The sequence below is a fragment of the Plutella xylostella genome, chromosome 16, assembly GCF_932276165.1.
Source record: "Plutella xylostella chromosome 16, ilPluXylo3.1, whole genome shotgun sequence".
NCBI lineage: Eukaryota > Metazoa > Arthropoda > Insecta > Lepidoptera > Plutellidae > Plutella > Plutella xylostella.
Window position 1 is genome coordinate 1,829,959 of NC_063996.1, and position 11,862 is coordinate 1,841,820.

The 11,862-nt window shown below is 40.2% G+C and overlaps 1 protein-coding gene across 1 annotated transcript in view; it reads left to right on the plus strand.

Moving 5' to 3' along the window:
• LOC119693848 (calcium/calmodulin-dependent protein kinase kinase 1) overlaps positions 1 to 11,653 on the plus strand; it is a 181,936-nt gene extending 170,283 nt beyond the window's left edge. The window contains exons 8-12 of the mRNA XM_038118667.2: positions 3,809 to 3,993; positions 5,674 to 5,886; positions 6,311 to 6,478; positions 8,066 to 8,232; positions 8,569 to 11,653. Coding sequence (XP_037974595.2) covers positions 3,809 to 3,993; positions 5,674 to 5,886; positions 6,311 to 6,478; positions 8,066 to 8,232; positions 8,569 to 8,821 — 986 coding nt within the window. The 3' untranslated portion in view covers positions 8,822 to 11,653. The remainder of the gene's footprint in view (positions 1 to 3,808; positions 3,994 to 5,673; positions 5,887 to 6,310; positions 6,479 to 8,065; positions 8,233 to 8,568) is intronic.
• Positions 11,654 to 11,862: the final 209 nt, after the last annotated feature.

The following is an 11,862-nucleotide window of genomic DNA, read 5'->3' on the forward strand; positions in this document are numbered from 1 at the left end:
ATTTCCACTGAACTTTATCTTTGTTTGTTTGTTGGTGTGAAAGTGCTATTTCGGTACAATCGGTGCCAAAGGTGACGAGTTATCTGTTTGAACTCGTGTGTCACTCGTTGTTATCTTGGAACTCATAACAAAACAATTTGGCTTGCAGGTGGTAGCTATTAACATCTGTTTGGTTTTCCTTGTTCTTTTCTTAGAAGTTTATTGGTTTAAAGTTCATAAATGTATTCGCTTATACGCCTAAGTTTCGTTAGATTTATGAAATGGTAGGTACCTACAATTTGGTGTTTTAAACATGAGCGCCCATTTATAGATTACAACATTTTAGTTGTATGGTTCTAGATATAATTTCTTATGGACCGTAAGATTTTATCAGGAATCATGCGGTTAGGCAGACTAGCATGGTGTGTGACTTACCTTCGTAGAAGCCTATGTCCTGCTGATAACATTAAAAAAACTATATCAGCGATAATCATGATCATAACTATACCTTCTATTACCTACCCCAACATACCTACATTGTAACAAAAAAACTCACCTGTTTTAATTACCTACCTATCCAAAAACTTCGATACTTAATACATGACTTTATGATTTTGATGTTTACAAAAATGACTATGGCATGTTATTTTAAAACGGTTTTTACATAAATTAGGAACATAAATATACAAACGTAATTATATTTTTTTCTCGAGATTCGTCTAGACACGCCTAATCTTAGGTCACGCGACCTCTATGTAAGTGACTGACATGACACCAGCTGAGGTCTTTGTGAGTGGGTTATTGTTGAGGAAAACGTGTTTTTGAACTTTATCTATAGAGTAAACTTAGATTAAAGATATAGGAATAAGATGGCATGTCACGTACAAACAAAACGCAAAAAATATGCGCATTTTGTTTACTGTCAAACCGTTTTAAGTTCAACCTTATGACAACCATTGTACCATAGACATTAATATACTAGCGTAAAGTATAGAAGTAGATTGCATTGTACCAATGAATAAAGTCACAAATCTGAACTAATTCAAAATAGAACTCAGTGATAGAAGTGGGGTCTGATTTTTAAGACGTTTCTTTTGCACTGACACTCCGTCGATTTAGAGAGTGACCCTTGACAACCACTCTGGCTCAATGACAAAGGAATAAAGAGAGGACCTGGCATAAAAATCGGAACTTAAAAATATATCGTCGTCTCTTTTTAACTTATTGGTGTTATCGTACGTAAAAAAGGACAACAGTAGTTTTGTCTTTGCCTAAAATTACAACATTGCGACCGGTTGCCATGTTGATTGACATCCAAACACAAGGTACTTCAGCTGTCAAACAATTTGTTTGTTTACATTTTTCAAGAAAAAAGCCGCCATTTTAATTGAAACCAAAGTTTAGGTAAGCGCATTTTTTTCGTGGATATGCCATGTCCTCTCTTTATTCCTTTGTCAATGCTCTGGCTTGACAACCCTAGTCTTGCTCTTCTGTAGCATCGTAGCCTTAAAAGGTGTTTCCGTTTAAACTCCAGGCTAAAAGTTACCTACTTAATGTTAACTCTGGGTGTAGCTTGAAGCTACCTACATACTAAATATCACCAACATCCAACCAGGCCACCAGCCGTCCATTTTTACAAACTATAGGATAAATTCTAGAAGAGCTCTTGTTTGATCGGGATATAAAAAACTTTGTGGCTACAATTTTTACAACCCCATCTGCATCCTGATTAAACTTCCAAAGTCCTGGAGGGTTATTCTATACTGACGCAAAACAAACGAACGAGAGCTGTCGTGCAATCGGCACGTTTAATACAACGAAATAGAGACGTGAGTCGCGCAGCAGCGCTCTCTAACTTAGTTTTTCGTCATATAGAGTGAACCCGTGGACCGAGTAGTAAAAGTTGTAACTCCAGGCAACGTGACTTGGCCTACAAATAAGCACTCTAATATTTTATTTATTCCCACCCACTCTCAGACTCTCAGGTGATGTAATCCTGGCTATGTATTCTAAGCCCCTGTTTCACAATGTCTGGTTAGTCGCTACCTGTCGGATAAAATACACGCTGTCACTGTCTAAAAAAATATAACAGAGAGTGACAGCATGTATTTTATCCGTCAGGTAGCCACTAACCAGACATTGTGAAACAGGCCCTAAGGGCGTCTCCAAAACCAGGCGTGACAAGTTTGACTGAAAATATTTACCTACTTAACTAAATCAAATCATAATTGAATTCCAAATCGACATTGATTTTAATAATTAGGTAAGTGTTGGTTGAGAACCGACTGTAGTCTCTGCTAAGTAATCATATTTAGCTAATTAAATTTCCCTCTACCAATCTTTGTCTGTCAAGACTTCAAGAGCCGTAGCCAAACTTGATTTGATTTAGGCTTTCTATCCCAGTAGGCAAACTGTTCGCGCGTAACACTGGAAAAAAATTACATTTAGTAGCGTACATTTAGCGCTAAACTCTGAGATTAAAAATAAAGGTACACACAAGATGGTATGTCACATACATATACAAAGCAGAAAAATGTCCCCATTTTGTTTACTGTCAAACCGTTTTAAGTTCAACCTAATGACAACTATAATATTGTGCCAATGAATAAGGTTAATGGTAGAGGTGGAGTGTTATTAGTGGAAACGGTGATTTTGCACTGACACTTCATCTTTTTCGTATATTGTTAATCCAAGGCTAAACTAGCACACTGTAAACATTTGCTGTACTACCACAAAAAACTTTCAACACTGTTTAGCAAGTGTTTAAAACAAAATTTGATACATTTTGTAGGCGTTTGACAGCGCTAAACACCTGTTAAATACCGTCTAAGTTTTTGTGGTAAGGCCCTTGGTTTCCTTCACCGATACGCCCCGCCCTCGCCGCTAACTCAGTCGGCTGCAAACGGTTTGCCTATTGAAGACACAGCTATAACTTATTGTTCTAAAGTTCAGTCAACGTCACGGGACCGTCTATACAACCGAACTTAATCCTTGATCCCACTAACTTAGAGTTAAGTAGATATATCCAGTTCCAAACTATTTAGCTCCAAACTTCGTCTATCAAATTTGGGTACGAAATTATTATCCGAAAAGTCGTTTTGATGTCAGGCTATTGCATTAAAAGGCAATCAACTGTGTTTAATGTGTTTACCCGAGGAGGGTTAGGTTGAACTAAATTACTATATTAAACCGAAACATATACGTATGTAATACTATGTAATGTGGGTACGGTGGCCTGCGCCTAAAAGTATACAGGCGAAGTTTTTAAAATAGCGATCTCAAGCTCACATGCTGCTCAAGCACATCCACATAAACACCACTGCTACACACATCACACACAACACGTCCCCGGATTTATAACAGATGTAGCCGGTCCCTTTATCATCAAGGATCGCTATTTTAAAAACTCCGCCTGTATACTTATAGGCGCAGGCCACCGTACATAATATACGTGTTAATCTACTTGCATGCATACGAGATAAGTACCCTACCTACAAACGTGGGTCCTACAGCGGTGTAGAAACGTACTTAATAGTTCTAATCTGGTTTATCCACCCTAAATCCTGTCTAAGAGAATTTCATACCTATATTTATACCTGCTTATATAAACATTCTTACAAATTGTGCTTAGAAACTACTCTACAGACAGAGTAAGAATGTACGGTGTCGAAAACCATAAAATTGTCCGTTTTATTGCATACAAAGCGGCATCTCTAGCGGAAATTATCATGAAACTTTTGTCAGATAATCTATGCAGATTATTTCAGATGATAGGAGAGCACCAAAACTTTTTTTCGTTGTCGTAAATTGCAACCTCTCTCAATTCCAGTGCACTACCAAGGCATAGCGCACCGGGACATCAAGCCAGCGAACCTACTCCTCGGCGAGGACCGAGTGCAGGTGGCCGACCTGGGCGCAGCCGGGGACCTGGCGGGGCGGCTGAGCGGCGCAGTGGGCACGCCAGCATTCAGGGCACCGGAGGCGGCGGCGTCCGCGGACCGATATGACGGCGAGGTGAGTGGGTGAGCGGGGCGCGAGCTGTGGCCTGATAGGTGTGGAGTGTAATGAAAGTGTAAATAGTGGGTGATAAATGAGTGATTAAAGAATCCATGAAAACAAGTATTAAATGAGTGTTCAGCTCTTTGAGTCACCAATGATTCGGCGTTAGATTTTATTATCTTTGGAGAACCGTACTGGCAAAGGGCTTGGACTTTTCCGCCCCCCATTCTTATGTATACTTAGACAAGTTAATGTACAGTAATTATACCTAAACACCGAACGTGCTAATGGGAAATGAGTTATAGTGTTTCGTGTAACAACTGATTTTCAATTATAATTGAACCTATTACCTAGCTAGCAGATTTTAACAATAATGCCTAAAGCTACGAGTAGGTACATTATTTAAAATCAATGGAGCCGGGACGATCTATCAGTGTTCATGTCAGCAGAGCACTAATTCTTGTCATCATAAATTGTCGCACGCAACCATCGCAGCCTAATGTGGACCCACAAATCACTAAGTATATTATACTGCCTAACTAATGATAGCATAGCTGATTCATTTCACCATGTTGAACATACCGTGATGACGTAATAATAGTCAGTTATTTGTCGCCTGAAAGTAATATAATGGACAAATTAACCACCTGTGGAGTACTTCGCTTTGTTTCTTGAACCTAAATTATTCACTTTTTAATTCCAATAAATGCTATTTGAACCAAAGAATCGTTGACTTTTTCGAAAGCGTTGGCTTTTTTATCAACACTGGATTCAATGGTAAAAAAAACTATAAATAACATGACATTTTTTTTCCGGAGAAGCTTATTAGTTTTCCGAGAATTTTGTATTCCATTACGCTCGTATGCATCCAATCCTCCGTTCTAGTACTTACGTGCATGTGCAGCTTTAATACTCACCCAATAGTGATGGGAGAAGATAATTGGATAAGTTAGATCAGAGCTGAAATATTCACTTTGACTTGAGCTAGCTTCGCTTCGTGGATGTTAGGGTAATGGTAATACTTGTTAGTAGTTTGGAGTTAGAAGTCGTGTAGTTAGAGATGCAAGGCACGAACAAGATACCTGCCTAATGATTGGGTCAGCGCTAAACTTTGTCCTACCTACGTTCGGGAAACGCCACAAGGGAAATGTGGCGTGCTAAAATGTGGCGTCCAATGCCAGAGTTAGTGCCGTGTTATAAAGTCTCTAGATAGTTGACTAGGTGTAATTGATCCCGTTTTCAAATCCCGCGTGGGACCATCATTTACATACCTTATCTAATAGCTATATTTGTATCTAGATCTGATATTCATACCGGGTGACCACGTAAGCCTCTTTACTTGTTTGCGAATCACGAATATTGTCGACTCTAGTAGATAAGTAATTCCATAGTCTGTTCATTGGAGTTTGTATGCGTTTTATTAGTTTCAAACGTTACAAACAAGGCGCTGATCGAGATGTCATACAAATTGCTATCGAATTATCGACTAGAGTTGACAATATTCGTGATTGGCACAACGATAGTTGACTTGCGAGTTTCGCAACTAAAGCCGCCACCACAAAGATACGCTGTCGCCGCTACACGTCTTATCAAGTAGAATAAGAACGTTCAGTTTAATAGAACTTAGTTAAGTATACCATGCAGCGTTGTGATAGGCAGAATCATCACCAACAATCTTCCCCCCACTCCTTCCAGGCAGCAGACATGTGGTCTCTCGGCGTGACCCTCTTCTCCATGGTCACCGGCCGGGTGCCCTGGCACGGCTCCTCCTCCGCGGAGCTGCAGCGCCGGATCCAGGCGGAGCCGCTGGCGTTCCCCCCGCGCCCGCTGTCGCCGCAGCTGAAGCACCTGTTCACGAGGTTGCTGGATAAGGATCCTGTTAGCAGGATCACGCTGCAGGAGGTTAAGGTGAGGGTTTTTTTGTGGGCTACCTATACGCCACGTGGCGTTGTAAGCATTTTCTACTGGAAGTAATAAACTAAAGCTTTTTTTAATTTTCATAAGATAAATTATTGTGTGAAGGCGATTTACGAGAGATAAGCTACCTAGCATCAAAGGGATATCTTGGCCTCGCTTGAACATAGCTAATCTGAGCTGGTTTGCCTCTAAAACATTACTCTATGGAATTGAACCCTCAATTGCACTTCTCCTCAACTACTTAGGTACGTCCTTTGTATCCCCCCGCGCTGTTGCGAGTTGATATTAACCATATTCACTATCTTCCACTTCCATTTACCAGAATAGGTTAATCTATGTAGGTATATAGAAAATCTCCATTATCCAGTATAGGTTACTCCATATATACATAATACCTTCCACTCCTTCTCCCCAGGAGCACGAGTGGGTGACCCGCGGAGGGCTGGACCCTCTCCCCTCGGAGCAGGAGAACTGCCGGCTCGTGGAGGTGACGGAGGAGGACCTGGCGCGCGTCGTCACCTCCATCCCCAACCTGTCCACGCTCATACTCATCAAGACCATGCTCAAGAAGCACAGCTTTCAGGTTAGTGGGGATTGGAGCCTTCTGGGGATTTTTAATAAATACTTGGTGTCTATTCTATTTTGCGTATTCCGATAAGTTTTCCTGTTCGGGGCTCCCTCGAATGTATATTCAGCTATTCATTGTCCTACTGCCCTGTTGCTTTTCCGCGTAGTCTAGGTTTACAGACACCTCGGATATTTTATTTTTGTGAGCTAATCCCGGTAGCAGAATTATGTAAACAACGGGATGAGGTACTTAAACATGTTCAATTGAAGAGATTGTAACGAGCCGTTACAAACCAACCGTCCAACACACCTACCCTCACACTGCAGCCACAAGAGCGCCCGGCGTGTGCGAGACGAGGCGGGGCACCACACAGACGACTCCGGAGAATACAAGGGGCGCGGGGCGACCCGCCCATAAATAGCCGCCGGACCGCCGCTAGAGCACCATTCGCCACCTCCTGCTCCGACGAGTGATCATTCCGTTCCCGAGATCCCTCCCCGCACCCATATCTATTCAAGTAATCTATTCACGCACACTAATCTCACAACACCGGCCTCCCCGCGAGGTAGGTTGCCCAACAGATCGAGGTTTCCCGGATATACGGATGCCTGGGGTGCCTAGTTTAAAGCATCCGTATACCGGACTATACCCGACACGGTGGGCTGCCTAATTAGCGGACCGAGGTTCCCCGGATACGTGCATGGATGCCTGGGCTGCCTAGTTTAAAGCATCCGTGTAAGTACCGAACTATACAAACACTGAATACACACCGGCCTTCAGCCACATTCTTGTCGACACAAATACACTCCACAAACCCTGGAACAAATCCACACGCGCCACCGGTATTCGCCCGACCTCCTGTACCCTGTATTCCTTCCCCTTATTAAGATAGAAACATCCGCGTAGGCCCCTTCAGAGCCCGACCAATATAAATATCAATAACCGTGATAAGTATTTGTGCATTTGTGTAGTGTGTTAATATTAAGTACATAAGCTGTAAGTACCCTAGACATATAAGTTAACCTGGTTGTAAATAAAGCGGGTCCAGTGCCGCCTGAATTATGTTACACTAATTAATCGGTATTATTAATTCTCACCCCGTACACCTACCAAGGTTATTTCCCTCCAGGGGCCTCAGGATCAAGATCAGGATAGTTAGGACCGCTTCACGGTCATTGTAGATCCCCCAGGCGACCAGGCACTCCTTCAGAGGCCGGCGTCAAGCTGAGCTAGTCTAAGACCGCTTCCCGGTACATATTAATTGAGAGTTATTAGGTAGGTACCAGCCCTAAGCACTAGGGACGTTAGTCATAAGGGTAAGTATCACATTACAATATAGCACCCAACCCCTACTCTCGGGGGAGGCCAGGCAGGTCGATTCGCCCAGGGGTCGCTCCCCGGTGATCCAGACCAGCTCCTGCCGAGCTGCTACATTACATTAAAAATTACAAACTTGTGTGAAACTCAAATTCACTTCCATAAAGTTATATTTCCCCAGTGATACGCTGAACTACTGAAAGTTCATAAATCAACTCATATCACCTGAACCCAATTCATCCCCCAAATCGATCTACTCTAAACCATCCCTCACTCTCATTCCAGAACCCGTTCCTCCGGAGCCGCGAGGGCAGCACGGCGCGGCGCGAGTCTCAAGACAGCGGGGACTCCCGGGACCAGGATACGGAGGAAGTGAAGGAGCGCAAGCCGCGGCCCGGACTGGCCCGGTCAGGGCGGTCGCTGTCTGCGCCGGGGAACTATCTTACTGATAGGTGAGGATGTAGATGTAATCCCTTGATGTCTTTATTGCTTTTTCGGCTTATATACTTTAGAGAAGTATAGAGGTATACTTGGTGTGTAAAATATGATAGTGTTTCTAGGGAGAGGCTTATGTTCAGTACATTGGAGGATGGTGAATATTAACTATACTCCATAAGGTCTAAGTCTAGCAGAATAGCTCCTGCATTTACTGCTTTGAATGATGGACAATAGACGGAGGTTCTCTTTCTACATTTAATATTTCAACTCTTTACCATACTGACCTCATTATTTTTACGCTGCTCATAACTCTCAAAAACCCTTACGAGGTATTATTCTTCAAATTTCAGGCAACCATCCTTCGATATCGGGCTCGAATCAGTGCAGGAAAGCCGAGACCAGAGTCAAGACCTTACCTCAAAAGACGACGAGAGAACGCAGAACAGCAGTTCATGCGACAAGAAGAGCGAGCGAGATACCACGTGCGAGCGGGAAAGAAATAAGACTTGTGTCAAACTGTGTGACAGAGAAAGAGCGACTGCAGACAAGAAGTGCGAGAAGGATAGCGCTAGTGGACCGACGCGTGCGTCGTCCGCGCGGTGATACGACAAAATGGCGGCTCGCAAGATGGCCGCCACTTCCTTGTTGTTCTGTTGTCGTGCGCCCGCGCATAGAACTAGGGTATAGGCTCGTAACAACTTGGGAACTTTTGTTGTTCAGATTATACTAAAGTGGAAATGATTATTGGAAAGCGAGAGATACTGAGTAGGTATTGTGTAATGAAGTGACTTACGAGACATTTATCTATTTTATTCTCAATTCTGAAAATATGGGTACTTACACACAGTTATGTAAATCCCAAATTTAATAAGGACAAGAATAGTCTTTAGCGTAAAAAACATAGCCTAAAAATGATACTGCGTTTCAAGGACAGAGTCATCATCAGACGTTAAAAATATAAGTAGGTAGTTAGTCTATTACTAAATATTATAACTAAGACCTACCTTTTCAAAATCTTTTATATACTTGCTTATTATTAATAATATCTATACATCATTATTATACTTACCTAAGTATCAACTTACTGATTTAATCGGCATTTTCTAATTAATCTTAGCACTATGCACAGCATGTTCATAATAAAGGTAGGGAATTGTAAGTAAATTTATATATATTTTTGTATAACGGGAAAGGAAGAGGATAAAGGAAATATTAAAAAAAATACCTAAGTTATATAGAAGAGAAAAAAATTAATAATTCAATCTACTTACCTATATATTTTTATTTAATAGCGTTATTTGTCTCTTGATTGTGTGAGGCTTGTAAGACTTGTATGTAGGTAATTAATTTAATTTTTAAATGTTTTCTTTAATATTTTCAAGAAAAAACTAATCTTTTTTAATATTTGCGAGTATACTTAGCTAACATATTTTATTGAATGTAACTTGGGTAAGTTTTCAAGTTTTTTCTAAAGTATAAAATACTTTTTTAAGGCGACGAGGCGATTTGACAAACTAAGTCACAAATGGAGTGCCCCTCCCCGCGCCCTCACACACTCCGACAGGGCCGATTATTTTTAGTTATCCTATAAGAATTTGCACAAACATTGCATTTATTATACAGGAAAGATTAGTTCAATATACTTACTAACAATATCAGCCAAAACATTTATAGATTTATGTTGTTTTTCTTTCGATTTATAAGTTTCTGTCATCAAGCCATTTGCAGATGAATTAATCACTCTGTTTTTTTTAAATCATATACTATGAATACCTATCATATTTTATAATATACTGTATGTACATTATTTTTATAATAAGTATAACTACCTTAATATTAGATTTCTTAATCAGCTAACTTGCACCATAAACTCTTTAGCCACTAAGATTTGCTCAATCCATGTTCTAATTTGTAAATAAATTAATAGCTTTAAATATATAAAAAATCTAATACTTATCTACACTTTATAGGCCCTAATGCATTTTAAACAAAGTATATAGGTACTTCAGTACGTTTTTACTAGTTTTTATTAATTTGTACATAGTTGGTAAATAACAATTTCATGGAAAATTCTGAAGGAAAATTTTACTTTATTGCCATAAAGGTAAATTATGTTACTTATTTATATGTCCTAAAATCCTGATACCTGCTGATTCTGAAAGTAGGCGTTGACCCTTAGGCATTTTTTTGTAAATAACTACAATTTAGTATATCTTAGTAGGTAAATAAGAAGGTATTATTACTCTTTTCATTCCAAATCATAATTATTTTCTTTTGCGAGATCCATTTTTATAAATCGATAATATAGTCTTAGGTCCGTAGACAGGTAGGTACTATAAATATTTTAAAATGTACTTACTGTTATTAAACAAATGACCAATATTCAATTTAAAATCATTCGAATCAATTTGTGACGAAAAATACCCATAGGGTTCTTTCTGTACTTAATTGATATTGTAACGTCTAAATAATCTTAATTTCTGTCATCTGTTTCTGATACAGGAGCAACTTTTTTTGCGAGAAAACATGAACATTCGTATAGTTTTAAACAAACCATGAGACGCATCGTCGTTGACGTACAGCTGGGTTACCACCACCGAACATTAGCAATCGACAATCCTTAGAGCTGTCTAGCTGTGGAATTCGAATTACTTACCTAAATTGTAGAGCTATGGATCTGACAGATAATTAGGTCTTTACCAATATAAGTGATGGTCCTTAAGGATTATTGATTGCTAAAATTTCAGTGGTACGGTTGCCAAAACTTTCTAGACCAAGCTGTTCTATCATTCACACTCTTTAAAACACTATTGTATAGGACAGAAGTCATCATCACGACCCATCACGTCCCCACTGCTGGGGCACGGGTCTCCTTCCAATGACAGAAGGTAGGACAGAAGTAGATACCTAAATGATTATTGTTTGTAATTTCTTAATATCCGGCTTTTGTCAGATACGAGGAAGATTATGAGGCCCAGTTTCTCACTTGAGATAAGCATGGGATTAATTCAATGACCACTAATGGGTCGATTACACCTAACGAGTACAGTGGCGAGTCAGTGTCCTCGGCCGCGCACTCGGTCATTTGCTAGCCGTTCATTGGTCGAGGATCGCCACGGTACTCGTAAAGTGTAATCGACCCATAAGGCGCAGCGCTGGAATGTGTCCAGCAGATTTCAGGTAATCAGGTGTGAAACTGTCAGTTAGGCTTGTAAGGTTAAGTAACTAATGCATTTAATTTATTGAGTACAGGGTCCCATATGTACCAACACCAACCTTTAGGTATTATAAAAATATACCTACTCGCGAGCAACGAAAAAGTTCCAGTGAGAAAAGCACCAACTTCTAAACAGAAAATGTTGGCTTAATGACACCGCCGCCGTCTGCAATATTGAAGGACATTTTTAACAGCGCTTCAGAATACTACCAACTGAATATGTGAATATTTTGAACAAATTCATTTGAAAGTTAAAAAAAATGTGGAAAAAAAAATAGGTGTCAACATTTTGTATGTGGAACGTGTTCATTGCTTGCCAGTGTATCTAAGTACTTTTCTCATTCATCATGTTTTGCAAGCTAATGGTCCAAATATTTAAAATGCCTTTAAATGTTGTGATAGAGAGATAGCGTGGGTGGTATTATTG